Consider the following 21402-nt stretch of genomic DNA (forward strand, 5'->3'; position numbering starts at 1 on the left):
GGCGTCGCCTAGGTGAAAAAACAGGATCCTATCACCTAAACCCATAAGCCTAGGCGATCGCCCTGCACCTAACCCGCCTAGGCGCCACTTTTGACAACTAAGAAAGATAATGACTATTTTTTCGTGTTTGATATGTTGCCTAAGGAAGTAAATAAATTATCTAACATTGATGAAGTTTTTGTAAATGATGTTGATGATGATTACATCACTAATAAACCAAGTAGCATTGATGGTGATTGTAATTATGATGTTGGTATTAATTCTCCTAGCATTATTGGTACTAAAGACAATATTAACAAGACCAATAATATTTGAGAGCTCAAGGTCTATTCCCGGCGAAATCATGAGAAACATCCATGTGCACTAGATAAATTCATGCAAAATCATTCCATAGATATAACAAACCTTAGGAGATCGGATCGTATATCTAGAGCTCCTAATAGATTTGTGTCCTGTGAGTATTTTTTTCCTAGATATAAAGCTTGTCTATTAGCCATTCATGCCTTTTTGAATCATCTAAATACAAAGAAGTCAAAGATTACTCTCATTGGATAGAAGCTATGCTGGTTGAGTTAGATGTCATCCATAAGGCCAAAACTTGGAAAATTGTGAACCTTCACTTAAGAAAGAAACCCATAGGATATAGATGGGTATACAAAGTTAAAACCAAGAGTGATGAAATTTTAGAAAGATAATAAAGCTAGGCTGGTAGTCATGGGGTATGATCAGGAATATGAGATTGACTATGAAGAAACATTTGCATCAGTAGCTAAAATAGACCAATGTTACGACTCTTATAGCGGTAGCCTCAATTAAGAAGTGGCCAATTTACCAATTATATGTAAAAAATGTTTTCTTAATGAGGATTTCAATGAAAAAGTGTACATGGATCCTCCACCTGGATTTGACATTGAAAGGGGTAAGGTTCTTAAACTTTAAAAATCTCTCTATAGTCTTAAACAGGCCCCAAAGGCTTGGTATGATCGTTTTAGTGAAGTTATTATTGACAATGGATTTGTTTCTTGTTATACTGATATTGTTCTCTTCATTAGAAATGCAAGAACATGTATAATTGTTTTATTATTATATGTTAATGATATGATTACCACTGGAAGTGATATAAAGGGTATTAATGAGGTTGAAAATGTTCTTAAAGGAACCTTTGATATGTCTGACCTTGGTTTTTTGAAGTATTTTTAGGTATCAAGGTTGCGTACTCCCCAAGGGAATATGTACTTTCTCAAATGAAACTGGCTTCTGACATAATTGCTAGGTCTGGTCTAACGAATGAAAAGGCAGTGGATACACACGAAGTTCTCAACATCAAGATAAGAGCCAATGATGACACTCCATTAGAGGATCTCACTCCCTTTCGCCAACTGATTGGGTCTCTCACATATTTATCTATCACTCGACCTAACGTAGCCCATGTAGTTCACAGTGCAAGTCAATTTCAACATGTGCCCACTTCAGTCCACATGGCAGTTGTTAAGAGAATCATCAGATATTTGAAGGGCACTATAACCAAAGGGTTTTTCTTATACTCTTCTTCATCTCTTGATTTAATTGTTTATATTTATTCTAATTGGCGAGGCAACCCTAATAATCGTATTTCTACTACAGGTTATTGTGTGTTTCTTGGTGATTCGCTTTTATCCTAGAGATGTAAGAAGCAACAAAAGGTGTCCCTCTCTTCCACTGAAGCCAAGTATCAGGCAATGACAATTACCACTACCGAGATTGTTTGGCTAAGAAGTCTATTGAAGGATATAAGTGTTATCATCTCTACTCTGTTGAAGATGTGTTGCGACAACAAGAGTGTTATCTACATTGCTAGCAATGACACTTTCCATGAGCGAGCAAAGCACATAGAAACACATTGTCACTATGTTCGGGAGGAGTTTCTACAAGGCACTATTGAACTCTCTTATGTCGCATCTAAATATTAAATATCAGACTTCTTCACCAAGGCTTTGCCGGCACCTCATTTTTTGTTCCTCCTTGACAAACTTTTAGGTGATCTTACCATCAGTTTGAGGAGGTGTTAAATAAATATATATATATATATATATATGTGTGTGTGTGTGTGTATATGTTTACATATATATTATATAGTACATATATATATACACACATGTATATATATATATATGTTTCTTATTTTGTAATAAGTAATGCCTTTTAGGGGCATTTTTATACTTTTGCATGGTGTAATAGGTCCTGCCCATTAGGGGCAGATTTGATATTTTAGTTTTTGTTTTTTGTCTTTTATTTTTGCTAAAACGGCTTTTTGGTCATTAGACATATAGCCGTTGGGGCCTCCCACCGTTGGGATCTGCCCAACGGCTATATTGGGCTCCCATAGCCCTTCTCTCTTGTATATATAAGAAACATCTTGTCCCCTTTAGTGTGTGTTTCTCTTGAGCATTTGGTGGATTAATAAAATTATATTTTTACTTTGTGTGTTTGGCCTGTTAATGGCTTGTGTGTGCTCTTGAGTGTTGCCTTCTAGACCTTAGTGGCTTATGTGCATGTCCCTTGGTAGACTTATGTGTGTATGCACATTCTTTCCTTATTTCATTACATAATCATACTCTTCCTTAGGCTCAAGTTTATCAAATCCATTTTCGTTTTCAAGAAAGTAACATTTCTTGAAACATAAAATTACTAGGTCCAAAAGGAAAAATTTTCATTTTCCCAAGGATACAATCTTTACACAAGTCTTTTTTATTACACTTCTTTTCAATAAAGGAAAATAAATACAATTTTGACATGCTTGGATGTCGCAATCTCCTATGCCAAATTTCTAAATTTTTTCTTTCAACATAGTTACAAAAACGTTTGTTTGACAAACAAAAGGAATCCATGAAGTAAAGATCCCTTCTTCTATGGTCTCACCCAATCAGCTTCTCCGACTGAATATCCTACACCCAACAATCACTAGGTGAGAAGGTGATCTTACATCCATGATCCAACATTTGTGAAACTGAAAATAAGTTTAAATTCAAGTTAAGTACCACTCTAACATTTGAAACATAAAAATTTTGGCTAGTTTGAGAAGAATCATTTAAAATTTTCAAACTTTTAATCTTTAGAGATGTTACATGGGCAGTAAAAACACAAGAATCATTTGAACTAAAATAACATATATTCGGATAGAATGGACTCATTTGAGTTTATACGAAATGAAGCACAGGAATCAATAATCCATGAAGACTTATCAGGATCGATGCAAGTAGATATTATGGCACCGGAGATAGAAGATGATTGACCTTTGAAAAGTGGTTGTAAGGCCTTCACTAGTTGAGAAATTGGCATTGATCGAATGCATTTGGAGCTCTCATTTGTACCACTTTTCTCATGAAGAGATCCTACGTAAGCCACTTTCTTTTCTTCTTTCTTTTCATCTCTTCTCTTCAGGCAAAAGGGCTTGATGTGGCTCAGTTCACTGCAAGAATGACAAATAATTTTCTTTTTGTTTTCATAATCATTAGGAGTTCTCCAAAATGATGAGGTCTATAGAAACGCGTGTTTGATCCGAGCCTAGACATGGCCAAGACCAAATCTTCATTCTTGAAACTATGCTTCTTTAGCCTATTGTCCTCTATAGTCAATTCTTCCAAGGTCTACACAATAGATGGAATACTCCATCTATGAAGAAGCATCGATTTAGTGGTATCAACTTTGGACCTCAGTCCATTGATGAATTGATAGAAGTGAATTTGTTTGAACTTTTTTCTCATGAAGCTCTATATCCAATGAATAATATCACGTCGGTTCAAGAAGTTGAAGTTCATCCAAAGGAGAGAGAGCATTATAATATTCACGGATGCTCATATCTCCTTAATCATAGCCCTCACCTTGTCTTGGAGATTGCATATATGTGCAATATCCTTGAGCAAATATGTCATGAAGATACTTCCAAGCTTCATTTGCATACTCGAACTTTGCCAAACTTGCAGGTGTTAATATCCACACTATTTATGAGCCACGACATAATCTTGGAATGGCCCATCTTCCACTCATTTCATCTCTTCTCATACTCCGTAATGACTTTATTAATATTATCTCCTTGAAGTGAAACCTCCTTCCCATTGTCATTCTTTGTGAGGACCAACTAGACAAGTATACCATCAACATTCATCAAATAAAACACCACTAATGCCTTCTTCAGGCATCACGTATGTACAAAAATCAAACAGCTCAAGACATATGGAACAAAATCCAGGCAGATCTTTATAAGGTTACATTTGGATCCAGGATTTTCTGGGGAATAGTCTGAAGGATTGTTGAGGCACAGGAAGAAAGGTGCAGAATTATGGGTTCATGTATGACACCAAAGTTTCGAGGTTTTTTTGCTTGCCTGATAGGCGATTTGAAGGCTATGGAAAGGATATGGTAGAGATGAGACAATAAACAAATCCAACTGCACCACATGTTGATGCAATTTACACACAACACATGCACCCAGAAAGGAAAAAGACAACAATATGCATAGCTAAAAAGAATTAAACATACTTCATTGGGGTGTCTTCCAAGTTCTTTCGCAAATACTTCACACACTTGTTCGTACGAGGATACAGGACACCTATTCAACATGGAGGCCCTCATTATCTGCACATATTCTTCAGGAACCAAATATTCCTGCAAAAAGAAACTCTCATTTATTGAAATCAGAAAATATTTATTAAAAAGTTAATGACACGAAGGCATGGTTATGTATATTTTCTTGGATAAGACTGACATACGCTCTTAATGATTTCTGACAATGTGATGCCATAAGCCAGTAGGTACTGCACCCAGCACAATTTCTACGCATGTTAATTTCTACCAATATCCAGCATGGCAACAGCCAGAAACTCCATTGTGGTACGAGCACATGAGTCGATTTTAAACCCAGTTTGACCAAACAAAATCTGTTGTCTTGACTGGCACCATTCAGACATTTGATTGGCTGGGAAGCAAAAGGATGCCACCCTGCCTGTTTCCCACCAATCTGATGCAGAATGGCACCAGATAATGCTGAACTGCATCAGGATTGTGATGCACTCAAGTGTATACAAGTATACACTCCTATAGGTATTGGTAAACAATGAGCCTCAGCTTTAAAGCAGATATATCTTTTCAGCATTGGAGTAATGTCAAGGCTAGAAATGAGTTATTTATTGTCAACCTATTGTTGATAGCAAACCCACAGTCCAAAGTTACCAAATGCAAACAGATGATGAAAAAAATTGGTAATGATGTTTACAGAACCATTGCGGTGATCATCAAAAGGAATAAGTCAAATGGTGACATGCCCAAATGGCACTATAATATTATGTTCTATTGTAACATCAAAATGAAAACTATGAAACAACATATATCAAGCAATCCATATTATGTTTTATTGTTTCATCTAATGACAACTATGAAACAACATATATCAACATACGCTCCATGGTCGGCGGGGGGCGGCTTGTGGTTTTATGCTGTTGTTTGTGGTGAACATGGCTCGGAAGGTCTCCCAATCAGATGCCAGTTTCCCCATGTAATAAACCATATATATATATATATATATATATATATATATATATATATATATATATATATATATATATATATATATATATATTTGGTTAATGGTTGAAACCAAGTCAAAGACATTTGATTTCTCTGCTTATTTGAATTTATATTTTCTGCTAGGTCTAATAGTCTTTGGTTATATTTTTGTGTGTGGAAGGCCGCCTTTCTATGTTTTTATGGTTGACAAAAGGACCATCAGCATTTCTAGCTTTTATGGTTGTCATTGTAACACCCTTGATTTTCTAACCCTGATTTACCCACATTTTTATTTCGTAATTACGAGCATTTATGTGGGGTTTGTCGTATATGGGTTCATTGGATCTAAGGCCGATCAAAAACCCATGAGTTTTGGTCCTATGGGGGAGACCGGATATGATGTTTTGGTTGGATTTGGATCCAATCCAAGGGGCGTATTGGCCATTTTTGAAAAAGGTATTGGAGGTTTTTGGTAATAAGACATGCCCGTAATTTGCTAAAAAGGTTTTGGTTTTGTTGGAATGGCATTAATATTATGGTATGTGCAGCCAAGGTTATTTTGGGAATGAAAAAGGCATGTTTGGTATTACTTTTGGCTACAAGGGCTTTTTAGTCCTATTGCTTGGACTTGTGACTTATGGGGTTGCCAAGTGGCACCCACAAGCCTTACCCTTTAGCCACCTCACACCCCCTCTAATCATTCTTTTTTTTCTTTTCATTTCTCATCTCTCTCTTTTGTGCCCTCCCTCTCCCATAAGCATCTCTCTCAGCCTCTCACTTTCCCTCACCCATACCTCTCTCCCTCTCTTTCTTTCTAATGTCTCACCCTCATCTCTCTTGCTCTATCTCCACCATCCCTCACTCCCCCCCCCCCGCCCCTCCCTCACGCATTTTTTTCTCTCTCTCCACCCTATTTCCCTTCCTCTCTCTCTCTCTATTTTTCTTGCATTGAGAGCCAGCGATTTAGAGGGTTTTTCAGCATTTTTTGGTGTTTTGTTTTGGGGATTTTTGGCATTTCCGCGGTATGGTTCCTCTCTCCATGAATTGCATATATATATATATATATATATATATATATATATATATATATATATATATATATATATATATATATATATATATATATACATATTGGTTTTTAAAATTCTGTTTTAAGCATACTTGTTTCTACCTTCTTTTTCAATGACAACATGCTTGTTTCCAATTTCCTGTTGTAGTTGAATAGTTAGTAGACAAATATATATATTTTGGTTTTTAAAATTTTGTTTTAAGCATGCTTGTTCCTACCTTCTTTTTATGTTGTATGTTTAAATGACAGCATGCTTGTTTCTAATTTCTTGTTGTAATTGAATAGTTAGTAGACAGCATATATATATATATATATATATATATATATATATATATATATATATATATATATTGGGTTTTTTAAAATTCTGTTTTAAGCCTACCTTCTTTTTCTGTTGCAGGCATGTTTAATGACAGCATGCTTGTTTCTAATTTTTTGTTGTAGTTGAATAGTCAGTAGACAACATATATATATATATATATATATATATATATATATATATATATATATATATATATATATATATATATATATGTTTTTAAAATTATGTTTTAAGCGTGCTTGTTCCTACCTTTTTTTCTGTTGTAGGTATGTTTAATGACAACATGCTTGTTTGTTGAATTGTTAGTAGACAGCATGTATATATACAACAACAACAACAACTACGCCTTCATCCCAAAACAATTGGGGTCGGCGATATGAACCAAAAAAGAAAATCATTCTAGGTCTTCCACATGAATCCTTCTCCTCCAATCATTTTTATCCAATGCCATGTCCTCGGTGAGGTTCAAAGCATTCATATCCTTTTCTATCATCTTCATTCAAGTCTTCCTAGGCCTACCCTGACCTCTTTTAACTAATATATTTTTTCATTTCTCCATCCTTCTAACTAGAGCATCATTAGGCCTTCGCCGAATATGTCCAAACCACCGTAAATGATTCTTTCTCATCTTATTTTCAATGGGTGCAACGCCTACCTTCTTACGTATCTCCTCGTTCTGAATCTTATCTTTTATTATATTTCCACACATTCATCTAAGCATACGCATCTCAGCTACACTCATTTTTTGAATATGATGTCTCTTGGCAGCCCAACATTTCATACCATATAGTAAAGCGGGCCTAATAGTCGTCCTATAAAACTTTCCCTTCAACCGCAATGGCATTCTACGATCGCACAACACTCCAGTTGCACTTTTCCATTTCATCCACCCAACCTTTATCCTATGATTTACATCTCTATCAATTTCTCCATACTTTTGAATGATAGATCCCAAATATTTGAAACAATCATCCACCGGTATTTCTTGCTCACCAAGCTTCACTACACTCCCATCACTACTTCGTTGCTTACTAAACCAACATTCCATATATTTTGTCTTACTCTTACTCAACTTAAAATCTCTTGCTTCCAATGTTTGTCTCCATAATTCTAACTTAGCATTAACCCCAGATCTAGACTCATCAATCAAAACAATATCATCAGCAAACAACATACACCATGGCACATTTTCTTGAATTGATCTCGTAAGCACATCCATCACTATAACAAATAGGAAAGGGCTTAAAGCAGATCCTTGATGTAACCCAACCGTTATAGGAAAATTGGTTGTCATCCCTCCACAAGTGCGGACATTGGTTACTACTCCATACATATCTTTAATTATATTAATGTACTTGAAAGAAACACCTTTCTTCATCATTGTCCACCAAAGAACGTCCCTAGGTACTCTATCGTATGCCTTCTCCAAATCAATAAAAACCATATGCAAATCTTTGTTTCTCTCTCTATATCTCTCAATAAGTTGTCTAAGAAGATGTTAGTAGACAGCATGTATATATAATTGTTCTTAAATTCTCTTTTCAAGTGTGTTTAAGCATGTTTGCCAAAGCCTCTAAGGTGCAGAATTTTTTCTGCACTCATAGGGCTGTGATTTAAGTGTATTTAAGCATGTTGTTATAGCCTCTAAGGTGCAGAATTTTTCTGCACTCACAGGGTTGTGATTTAGTGTGTTTAAGCATGTTGTCATAGCCTCTAAGGTGCAGAATTTTTCTGCACTCATAGGGCTGTGATTTAAGTGTGTTTAAGCATGCTGTTATAGCCTCTGAGGTGCAGAATTTTTCTGCACTCATAGGGCTGTGATTTAAGTGTATTTAAGCATGTTGTTATATCCTCTAAGGTGAAGAAATTTTCTGCACTCATAGGGCTGTGATTTAAGTGCGTTTAAGAATGTTGTTATTGTTAAATTGTATTGTAATTTCTATATATATGTATATATATATATATATTTGATATATATATATATGTGTGTGTGTGTGTGTCTACCTAGATATATATAGATATATATATTTTGTAATACCCACTAGGGGTAAAATAGTTTTTTCCATGTAACACGCATATTCCTCTTGGAATATGCTTTTTCTTTTCTTTCTTTATTTTTCCTTTTTTCTTTTTCTTTTTTCCTTTTCATCTTGGAGGGGTCCCACCATAAAGTCGTTGGATCCCTCCAATGGTCATAAATATGCCCATTGAAGGGGCTCCAACGACTCTATGGGAGCCCCTCCTTGGGTCCCATTTTGTCTATAAATAAAGGGGCATGCCCCATGTATTCTTAAGCTTCTTTGAAGCTATTCTCAATTGAAGATCTATTTTTTTTTTTACCTCTCTCTCTCTCTCACTTTGTGCTTTTTGTCACTTAGTAGCTTATTGTATTTTTGCCCATTAGTGGATCTTTGCTTGATTGCTTGCACATTTGCTAGTCACTTTGTGACTCTTTTATATTTCATGACAGTTATAACCTCTAAGGTGCAGAAATTTTCTGCACTCAGGGCTGTGATTTAAGTGTGTTTAAGCATGTTGTTATAGCCTTTAAGGTGCAGAATTTTTCTGCACTCATAGGGCTGTAATTTATGAGTATTAAGCATGTTGTATTTCCTACTGTAGTTAGACAGCATGCTTGTTCCTAACTTCTTCTTTTTTGTTTTAGGTATGATTTGTGACAGCATGTTTGTTTCTAAATTCCTGTTGGAGTTAAATTGTTAGTAGACAACATGTATATATATATACATGTTTTAAATGTTTTAAGCATGTTGTTATAGCCTTTAAGGTGCAGAATTTTTTTGGCACTCATATGGCGGTGTTTTAAGAGTTTATAAGCATGCTATTTTGACCACGTGTGTGCAGAAATTTTCTGCGTTTTTGAATGTTCATAAGTATGTTGTTTTAACCCCATGTGAGCAGAAATTTTCTGCAACTCCTTGTGCTAATTTTTAAGTGTATATTAAGCCTGTTGTTCTAAGTTTCCTCCCTACAATTCAAGTCAAAATCCTTAAGCATTTGCTAGCATACTGTTTTAACCTGTATGTGCAGAAAATTACTGCACTTCAATGGTTGTTTTTTGGGTGCTTATATGCATGCCCATTTTAAGCCCCTTTGTGCAGAATTTTGCTGCACTTCATTGATTGTTTTGTGTGAAGTTTAAGCATGTTTTTAAATAATTTGGGTATAAATTTATGCAAGTAAATTTTGATATTTTTAAGTGTATTGTAAGCATGTTGCCATTAGTTTGTGGCGCAGAAATTTTTACACATATATTAGCTGTTAAGTGCCTTATTAAGCATGTCTGATGTCACCTTTGAAACAAGTAAAATATATATGATGGATAAATGGGCCAATTTTAGTGATGTGGTTCGGAATTTTTCTTGTGATGAAAATTTAAAATTTGACTAGCATGTGAGTGGATTCAAGGAAATCTGCATGGCATTACACATGTGGTAAGGGTCTAAAAGACCGATTTTTCTTGCGAAAATGCATGAGCTTGCATGGTAGGAATGTGACTGGTTAGAGGTGTTAGGGTGTTGACCCAAAATACCTTGGGGTTTGGTACGAATTGTGGCATTATGCATATGAATGACATGAATTAATTAATAACCAGTTACAATGGTTTTGTCATGCTCTGAAAGATAGGGTGACATTACTTGTCAAATGGGAACGAGTTGCACCAACCTCGTGAGAGGTAGTTAGATTTTTGTTTATGGCATAGATGAGCCTTGTGTAGTCTCGTCATAGGGTGAGTTGTAGACCCGTCCTCCACCACGGGGCTTAGGGGATAATGGACTCAAATACTCGAAGTAGAGGTGGAGTTGTGATTGTATGGAGAGGGATAAGGTCCTGGACTCTGGGTCCCAGGGAGTGGGATGCCTTGACGAAAGATGTCGAACTCTAGTGCAAGTGTCTCGGTGTCCCCCAGAAGTTAAAATGAACAATAAAATGGTTGAATGAACACCTCCTAGGCGGGCCGAGGGCAGCCAAGTTGCCAAGAAGTGGTGCCCCTATGGCAGTAATCACGATCAGAACTTAATGATGTATGTGAGCATGACATGTAATGCAAAATCCACTAAATGAAAAAATTAATGAAAATATTCATGTATTTAGACCTTCATTGCATGAGTTGTGGGTTTGGTGCACCTAGGCACCTGAGGGTCGACACAATTGAGCTAGGGTCGACTCATCGATGTTCATGCTAACGTGTTGAGTACACCTAAAGGTCGATACCTATAGCTAAGGATCGACTCTTCTTGTTTTAAAACTTGGATTTGATGCCAAATGGGCTTTTCAAACATTTTCGCTATGCTATGCTACACTAGCTAAAACTCCGCCTGTGTAGTTATACACTGCCGGTCCCAAGCCCGGATAAAGGAGGAGGGTTGCGGTAGGCCTGTGACAGCCAGCATAAAAACTTTGTCATATCCTATGAAAATGAACCAATATGAGAATTTCGTTGGGGCGTTCCCTACTGAGCGACGCGCTGTAGTCTCTAGGCCCGGAGGCAGTGATAAATGTGCAAGGGTTGCTAGGTCGTCGCCCAGAAGCGACGCGTCACACCGGCGCCCGGGTGTGGTGTCAAATAGGCAAGGGTTCCCTCACTTTGTTGGACGGGTGGGGGTAAAGAAATTAGTCCAAGACCATAAAATTAGGTTAGCCACTTGGAACATAGGGTCTTTAACTGGTAAGTTGGTAGAGTTAGTAGATGTTATGTGTAGGAGAAAGATTGATATTTTATGTCTTCAAGAGACCAAATGGGTAGGTGAGAAAGCTAAAGTGATAGAACCTTGGGGATATAAGATTTGGTATACAGGAATAAATAGGAATAGGAATGGAGTAGGGATTGTTATGAGTCGTCAGTTTATAGATAATGTAGTTGAGGTCCGTAGGAAGGGTGATAGAATTTTACTTATTAAATTAGTATTAGGTACGGATATTATTAATATTATTAGTGTTTATGCACCTCAAGTAGGTTTAGATGATTCCATTAAGCATCAATTTTGGGAAGATTTAGATGGAGTAGTACAAGAGACATCTTATGGAGAAAAGCTTTTCATCGGCGGTGACCTTAATGGACATGTAGGCATTAGTAGGGATGGATTTGAGAATATCCATGGAGGCTATGGTATAGGAGAAAGAAATGAAAGTGGAGAAAGGATTTTAGATTTTTGTTTGTCCTATGATATGATCTTAGCAAACACTTGGTTTAGGAAGAGGGAGTCTCACCTAGTAACATTTAAAAGTGGGGTTAATACGAGTCAAATAGATTTTTTCCTACTTAGAAAGAGAGATAGGGGTTGTTGCATCGATTGTAAGGTTATACCAGGAGAAAGTGTAGCTACACAACATAGAGTCTTAATTTTAGATCTTAGAATTAGACAATGCCGCAAAAGGGATAGACATAGGATAGATCCTAGAATTAAGTGGTGGGCACTGAAAGGAGCTAAACAAGGAATGTTTGTAGAGCAGGTAGTTAAGGAAGTTGATTGGTGTCTCGAGGAGGATTCAGAATCAATGTGGAATAAGATAGCGGGTGGTATGAGAAAAGTAGCTAAGGAGGTATTGGGTGAGTCTAAAGGCGGTGCACCACTAGGTAAGGATACATCATGGTGGAACGAGGATGTCAAATTAGCTATTAAGGTTAAAAGATAGTGTTATAGAAATCTAAGTAAGAGTCGTGATAATGAGAATTTGGAGAAGTATATGATAGCAAAGAAGGAAGCTAAAAAAGTTGTTCGAAACGCGAGGGCTAAGGTATATAAGGAGGTTTATGACAAGTTGGATACCAAAGAAGGCGAGAAGGATATTTATAGGCTTGCAAAAATCGAAGGATTTGGGTATGGTTAGATGTATCAAAGATGAAACGCAAAGGGTTTTAGTCAAAGATGAGGAGATTAAGGAGAGATGGAACGATTATTTTGATAAGCTATTTAATGATAGTCATGCTCAAGATCTTGGAGACTTCTCCATTCCTTTTCATGAGATAAATCGTGACTTCATGCGCAAGATTCAAAAGAAAGAAATTGCAGAGGCTTTGAAGAAAATGAAATCAAGAAGGGCAGTTGGCCCAGATGGTATACCTATCGAGGCTTGGAAATGCTTGGGAGAGAAAGGTTTAGAATGGTTGACAAATCTTTTTAACTTGATTTGGCGAACAAATAAGATGCCTAATGAGTGGAGGAAGAGTACTTTGGTGCCTTTATATAAGAATAAGGGTGATATACAAGATTGCACAAACTATCGTGGTATAAAACTCATGAGTCATACTATGAAACTTTGGGAGAGGGTGATTGAGTCTAGGTTGAGGAAGGTTGTCATGATATCGGAGAATCAATTTGGTTTTATGCCTGGAAGATCAACTATGGAAGCTATACATCTTCTTAGACAACTTATTGAAAGATATAGAGAGATGAACAAAGATTTGCATATGGTTTTTATTGATTTAGAGAAGGCATACGATAGAGTACCTAGGGACGTTCTCTGGTGGACAATGATGAAGAAAGGTGTTTCTCTCAAGTACATTAGTATAATTAAAGATATGTATGAAGGAGTAGTAACCAATATCCGCACTTGTGGAGGGGTGACAACCAATTTTCCTATAACGGTTGGGTTACATCAAGGATCTGCTTTAAGCCCTTTCCTATTTGCGATAGTGATGGATGAACTTACGAGATCAATTCAAGAAAATGTACCGTGGTGTATGTTGTTTGCTGATGATATTGTTTTGATTGATGAGTCTAGAGCTGGGGTTAATGCTAAGTTAGAATTATGGAGACAGACATTGGAAGCTAGAGGTTTTAAGTTGAGTAAGAGTAAGACTGAATATATGGAATGTCGGTTTAGTAAGCAACGAAGTAGTGATGGGAGTGTAGTGAAGCTTGGTGAGCAAGATATACCGGTGAATGATTATTTCAAATATTTGGGATCCATCATTCAAAAGTATGGAGAAATTGATGGAGATGTAAATCATAGGATAAAGGTTGGGTGGATGAAATGGAAAAGTGCTACTGGAGTGCTGTGCGATCGTAGAATGCCATTGCGGTTGAAGGGAAAGTTTTATAGGACGACTATTAGACCCGCTTTACTATATGGTACGGAATGTTGGGCTGCCAAGAGACATCATATTCAAAAAATGAGTGTAGCTGAGATGCGGATGCTTAGATGGATGTGTGGAAATACAATAAAAGATAAGATTCAGAACGAAGAGATACGTAAGAAGGTAGGTGTTGCACCCATTGAAAATAAGATGCGAGAGAATCGTTTACGGTGGTTTGGACATATTCGGCGAAGGCCTAATGATGCTCCAGTTAGAAGGTTGGAGAAATGGGAAAATATATTAGTTAAAAGAGGTCGGGGTAGGCCTAGGAAGACTTGGATGGAGATGATAGGAAAGGATATGAATGCTTTGAACCTCACCGAGGACATGGCGTTGGATAGAAATGATTGGAGGAAAAGGATTCATGTGGAAGACCCAAAATGAATTTCTTTTTTGGTTCATATCGCTGACCCCAATTGTTTTGGGATGAAGGCGTAGTTGTTGTTGTTGTTGTTGTATGCTACACTAGCTAAATGATCGTGTTGAGGAGTAGGACCATTACTTCTTTGTTTGAATCCTTTTTTTCAGGCACTCGGCAGTAGGCGGGAGGGACACGTAGGACACGGGAAGCTCGAGGACATCGAAGGACGCAGACATGGGATTGCTTTTGTGGATTTTGATTTTTTATCAATTTTGTACATGTGTCATTTAGAAATGAATGAAATTATGGTTTTTGCCAAAGAGCAAGCGTCTTGTTTCGTAGTCATTTTCTGGGACCAATGCTTTGGAAAAAGGTTTTCAAAGTAAAAAGGCTTCCGTTGTGCATTCAAAAAAAAAAAAAAAGAGATTTCAAAAAAATATATCTCTAAAATTTTGGATGTTACAGTCATTTTGCAATATATTATTGGTGGAAGCAGGTGGTTCACTTGCCCTTGTTTCTGGTGGTTTTGGTGCTCCACAAACTGGTGGACAACAACTTCAAATTGAAGTTCCAAATGACAAGGCAATTGAACCTTTTCTTTTTTGCCCATGAAATTTATATGATGCCTTTTCTTTGTTTGAACCTATATACATCAGTAAACGTTGAACCATACTTTTGAAGAAATGAAACTATGCATATGGTTCATGCTCATATTATGCAGGTTCTAATGGTATCAACAATAAAGGTCATGCATGGTTTGTAAAAAATTATTTATTGTTATAATTAGAATCTAATATTACAATGCTTGTATTTTCTCTCTTTCTTTCCCGTGCAAATGCACGGGTTTTGTTCTCTATACATATATGCATTTTCTTTGCTAAGTATTCTTAATGTGCCAACTTGACAATTAAGTTTAAGCACTTGAATATATCATCTTCCTACTCAAGGACAACCTGTACACAAAAGGGACCAGAAGACACAGCTGGTGAATCAAACAGCGGTATGTATATATGGGATTAAAGGGGACAGTATGATGTATTGGCACCAAAACTCTTACAATAACATTTTAGTTGTTATGTGCATATCAATGAATATTTTGAGCTTTGAACTTTAGTCTCATGGGATTATTCTGGTAATGCAGAATTCCAAACTGAACTGTCAGACATGATGTTCCGAAACTATCAGGGAAGCAAGTTCTAGCCAGCCAGGCACTATAGATGAAGGTACTACAGATTTTCAACGACAAGTTTCTACAGGTTATCATAAGTTCAAGGGATGCAATTGCACAATTGTTGTTGTGGAGGGATCCACCTTGGCAGCATTACATCAAGTGGTTCACTTGGTCAGTCAGTTGACTCGATGTATTTTGAATCTTTTTTTATTTTTTCCAGTGAGCCGGTAAACCTCTCTCTCTCTCTCTCTCTCTCTCTCTCTCTCTCTCTCTCTCTCTCTCTCTCTCTCTCGATGATTTACATTCCGATTGATTACTAATTAAAACCGTGTGATGTCCCACGGGGTGCGTTCAAGGATAAGCTTATTGGGGTGGAAACAAAAGGATAAATAAATAAAAGCCCAAAGGAACCAGAAAAAAAGTAAGATGGATGGAGTTGGGCAATGCATGCTGCGAAAAGCGAGCAAACTGACGGCCCGCGAGAAAGTGAACGAAGCGCCTCACCAATTGGCCAATATGTTGACCGAGCTTGATGTAAATTCCACCGTTGTCGAAGCACAAATCCCGGAGCCGACGGGCACATCGAACGTGGGCTTCGTGCTTGGCTTTCGCCCTCTCCTTACTTCCTTCGGGGAGTCCCCACAGCGAATACTCGTAATCTGATCAGGACGAGGGAGCAATGAGTGCCTACGGATAAAAAAGAAAAAAGGGAACAAGGAATAGAGGCGGGCAGTACCGAAGGCAATGATGGAAGCGGTGAAGGCACTGCGAAGCAGGCGAAGGGGGGAGGACGTGCAGATCTTGAGAGTGGTGGAAGGATCGTCCGTGGAAGCGATGGCTGCTCCTGCTGCTCCGCAACCGAGGGCCGAACCCACGACAAGCCACCTGGAGCGGACACGCCACAACAGCCGAGCAGCGGCCATAAGTAACCCCCAATCACAGATTCAGATGTGTTGAGGACTGACTGTCTTCCTCCCGTATATATGTGTTTTTCTTATGACTCAAGCTGGCAATTGTTGCCCCCTTCCTTTTTTTGAGAGCCTGAACCTCCTCTTTCTTCTTGGGGTTCGGGGGCTTTTGGCCTTCGCGACGACTGACCAACCGCTTTCACCTCCCTCGTCCGCCAAAAAAACACGATTAAGAAAGTCAATCCCCGATTAATTGTTGAATACGAGTTTTGCTAGTATGATCGTAGCTTTGGCTTTTCAGACCATCGATAACTTCGGGATAAATTGGGATACTTATTATGTGGCATCCAATAATATCCCTACTTATCCCTGCTTTCCCCCTTTGATTGCAAACCAAATCCCAATTGGCTGGTGGCAATACCTCGGAGCTTTTTGCTCGGAGGTATTATGGCGACACAATCCGCCGGATTGACTCGTGTACTTTGCTTTCTAACTGTGTAGCAAAGCAAAGGATTTGATGAAGTGGTTTTAAGGTAAACCATCAAATTCATCCTCGTGCACTATTTCTGTGAAGGGAATAGAATTTTTTTAAAAGCGCCAGACTGACCAGCCTAATGGCCAAGGGCTTCCCACTAACTCATTTTCGTGTGTCTAATCATTTTATTGATCATGTGCACAGTTGCCTAAGTGAAAGCTGATCAAGTGCATCTCTTCATGCGTATCTACCTAGTTCATGTCACTGGAGTTGCGTGCTGCTCCCACGGATCTCACACCGCACTCTTATTTTGTTTACTGTACACGTAAGTGATACAGTCCCATGCGCGGCCCACGACCAGCAAAAAAATCTTCCAGGAGGTCATGCCGTACATCTGGCATGGCCGTTTACAGCATGCATTCAAGTCGTCATACCAACACTCATGTCCATCATATTCTGCTAAGCCTATATAGGTCCAGCAGTATATAAATTCGCCACTTTGCTTGAGTCTGTAGACCCAACCTGAGGAGGACCTATGCATCCTTAAGCATTGTTACCCAGCATTTTCAGCTTATGCACAGCACCCCTCGTCCTGACAACACTCGACATCTTCATGCCCAACTCCACCCACTACACTTCAGCAATACCTAAGCACCAGCCGCTGTTTATACTGTTGTAGTTTCACTTTAACCATTTCATTTTGCCTCTATCATCTGTGCATCTTGTTTATATCCGGTGGCATCACTCAGTATTACTTGTTTCATTGCATTTTCCCATTTTACACATACCAGACCATTTGTACATCAATCATTGGCATAATGTATGTTTGTTGTTCATTGTACATATCATCATTATATGTGCATTATAACATGCCTTTCCTCACTAGCTCAGTATGTCATTTTGGCATTCATTTCTTTATCAACTCAGTGCATTCCACATGTATTCCAATACACATTTTCTCGTAATGTTTAGCACATGCACTTTCTTATCAGCATATACATTTAAGTTTCAATATAGCCTCTTAATTCATTTCTATGTCTTACCTCTTGTTTCATGCTAAACTCCGCCTTTTGCAGGAAATACATGGAAAATGCAATCCTCTTCTTAAACTTAGAAGTTCTTTATTTAAGTCAATGATACAATAGTTAGATGCACATATAAAGGAGGAGGGTTGCGGTAGGCCTGTGACAGCCAGCATAAAAACTTTGTCATATCCTATGAAAATGAACCAATATGAGAATTTCGTTGGGGCGTTCCCTACTGAGCGACGCGCTGTACTCTCTAGGCCCGGAGGCAGTGATAAATGTGCAAGGGTTGCTAGGTCGTCGCCCAGAAGCGACGCGTCACACCGGCGCCCGGGTGTGGTGTCAAATAGGCAAGGGTTCCCTCACTTTGTTGGACGGGTGGGGGTAAAGAAGTTAGTCCAAGACCATAAAATTAGGTTAGCCACTTGGAACATAGGGTCTTTAACTGGTAAGTTGGTAGAGTTAGTAGATGTTATGTGTAGGAGAAAGATTGATATTTTATGTCTTCAAGAGACCAAATGGGTAGGTGAGAAAGCTAAAGTGATAGAACCTTGTGGATATAAGATTTGGTATACAGGAATAAATAGGAATAGGAATGGAGTAGGGATTGCTATGAGTCGTCAGTTTATAGATAATGTAGTTGAGGTCCGTAGGAAGGGTGATAGAATTTTACTTATTAAATTAGTATTAGGTACGGATATTATTAATATTATTAGTGTTTATGCACCTCAAGTAGGTTTAGATGATTCCATTAAGCATCAATTTTGGAAAGATTTAGATGGAGTAGTACAAGAGACATCTTATGGAGAAAAGCTTTTCATCGGCGGTGACCTTAATGGACATGTAGGCATTAGTAGGGATGGATTTGAGAATATCCATGGAGGCTATGGTATAGGAGAAAGAAATGAAAGTGGAGAAAGGATTTTAGATTTTTGTTTGTCCTATGATATGATCTTAGCAAACACTTGGTTTAGGAAGAGGGAGTCTCACCTAGTAACATTTAAAAGTGGGGTTAATACGAGTCAGATAGATTTTTTCCTACTTAGAAAGAGAGATAGGGGTTGTTGCATCGATTGTAAGGTTATACCAGGAGAAAGTGTAGCTACACAACATAGAGTCTTAATTTTAGATCTTAGAATTAGACAAGGCCGCAAAAGGGATAGACATAGGATAGATCCTAGAATTAAGTGGTGGGCACTGAAAGGAGCTAAACAAGGAATGTTTGTAGAGCAGGTAGTTAAGGAAGTTGATTGGTGTCTCGAGGAGGATTCAGAATCAATGTGGAATAAGATAGCGGGTGGTATGAGAAAAGTAGCTAAGGAGGTATTGGGTGAGTCTAAAGGCGGTGCACCACTAGGTAAGGATACATCATGGTGGAACGAGGATGTCAAATTAGCTATTAAGGTTAAAAGAGAGTGTTATAGAAATCTAAGTAAGAGTCGTGATAATGAGAATTTGGAGAAGTATATGATAGCAAAGAAGGAAGCTAAAAAAGTTGTTCGAAACGCGAGGGCTAAGGTATATAAGGAGGTTTATGACAAGTTGGATACCAAAGAAGGCGAGAAGGATATTTATAGGCTTGCAAAGATGAGAGATAGGAAATCGAAGGATTTGGGTATGGTTAGATGTATCAAAGATGAAACGCAAAGGGTTTTAGTCAAAGATGAGGAGATTAAGGAGAGATGGAAAGATTATTTTGATAAGCTATTTAATGATAGTCATGCTCAAGATCTTGGAGACTTCTCCATTCCTTTTCATGAGATAAATCGTGACTTCATGCGCAAGATTCAAAAGAAAGAAATTGCAGAGGCTTTGAAGAAAATGAAATCAAGAAGGGCAGTTGGCCCAGATGGTATACCTATCGAGGCTTGGAAATGCTTGGGAGAGAAAGGTTTAAAATGGTTGACAAATCTTTTTAACTTGATTTGGCGAACAAATAAGATGCCTAATGAGTGGAGGAAGAGTACTTTGGTGCCTTTATATAAGAATAAGGGTGATATACAAGATTGCACAAACTATCGTGGTATAAAACTCATGAGTCATACTATGAAACTTTGGGAGAGGGTGATTGAGTCTAGGTTGAGGAAGGTTGTCATGATATCGGAGAATCAATTTGGTTTTATGCCTGGAAGATCAACTATGGAAGCTATACATCTTCTTAGACAACTTATTGAAAGATATAGAGAGAGGAACAAAGATTTGCATATGGTTTTTATTGATTTAGAGAAGGCATACGATAGAGTACCTAGGGACGTTCTCTGGTGGACAATGATGAAGAAAGGTGTTTCTCTCAAGTACATTAGTATAATTAAAGATATGTATGAAGGAGTAGTAACCAATGTCCGCACTTGTGGAGGTGTGACAACCAATTTTCCGATAACGGTTGGGTTACATCAAGGATCTGCTTTAAGCCCTTTCCTATTTGCGATAGTGATGGATGAGCTTACGAGATCAATTCAAGAAAATGTACCGTGGTGTATGTTGTTTGCTGATGATATTGTTTTGATTGATGAGTCTAGAGCTGGAGTTAATGCTAAGTTAGAATTATGGAGACAGACATTGGAAGCTAGAGGTTTTAAGTTGAGTAAGAGTAAGACTGAATATATGGAATGTCGGTTTAGTAAGCAACGAAGTAGTGATGGGAGTGTAGTGAAGCTTGGTGAGCAAGATATACCGGTGAATTATTATTTCAAATATTTGGGATCCATCATTCAAAAGTATGGAGAAATTGATGGAGATGTAAATCATAGGATAAAGGTTGGGTGGATGAAATGGAAAAGTGCTACTGGAGTGCTGTGCGATCGTAGAATGCCATTGCGGTTGAAGGGAAAGTTTTATAGGACGACTATTAGACCCGCTTTACTATATGGTACGGAATGTTGGGCTGCCAAGAGACATCATATTCAAAAAATGAGTGTAGCTGAGATGCGGATGCTTAGATGGATGTGTGGAAATACAATAAAAGATAAGATTCAGAACGAAGAGATACGTAAGAAGGTAGGTGTTGCACCCATTGAAAATAAGATGCGAGAGAATCGTTTACGGTGGTTTGGACATATTCGGCGAAGGCCTAATGATGCTCCAGTTAGAAGGTTGGAGAAATGGGAAAATATATTAGTTAAAAGAGGTCGGGGTAGGCCTAGGAAGACGTGGATGGAGATGATAGGAAATGATATGAATGCTTTGAACCTCACCGAGGACATGGCGTTGGATAGAAATGATTGGAGGAAAAGGATTCATGTGGAAGACCCAAAATGAATTTCTTTTTTGGTTCATATCGCTGACCCCAATTGTTTTGGGATGAAGGCGTAGTTGTTGTTGTTGTTGTTGTATACAATAGTTAGATGATCATGAGAAATTTTACCTTTTCCAGCTTTTAGATAGAATGAATGAGCATGATAAATACCATGAATCATTTGTTATCATATTTT

At 37.9% G+C, this 21402-nt stretch overlaps 1 protein-coding gene across 2 annotated transcripts in view; it reads right to left on the reverse strand.

Annotated features, from left to right (window-relative positions):
* ATH9 (ABC2 homolog 9) overlaps nucleotides 1-16585 on the reverse strand; it is a 95184-nt gene extending 78599 nt beyond the window's left edge. For both annotated transcript variants that reach the window (XM_090010865.1, XM_090010866.1), the window contains exons 1-3: nucleotides 16300-16585; nucleotides 16068-16222; nucleotides 4519-4644 (exon numbers count right to left, since the gene is read on the reverse strand). In XM_090010865.1, coding sequence (XP_089866991.1) covers nucleotides 4519-4644; nucleotides 16068-16222; nucleotides 16300-16486 — 468 coding nt within the window. In that variant the 5' untranslated portion in view covers nucleotides 16487-16585. The remainder of the gene's footprint in view (nucleotides 1-4518; nucleotides 4645-16067; nucleotides 16223-16299) is intronic.
* Between the last annotated feature and the right edge of the window lie 4817 nt (nucleotides 16586-21402).

The sequence above is a fragment of the Nuphar pumila genome, chromosome 6, assembly GCF_984573655.1.
Source record: "Nuphar pumila chromosome 6, dmNupPumi1.hap1.1, whole genome shotgun sequence".
Classification (NCBI taxonomy): Eukaryota; Viridiplantae; Streptophyta; class Magnoliopsida; order Nymphaeales; family Nymphaeaceae; genus Nuphar; species Nuphar pumila.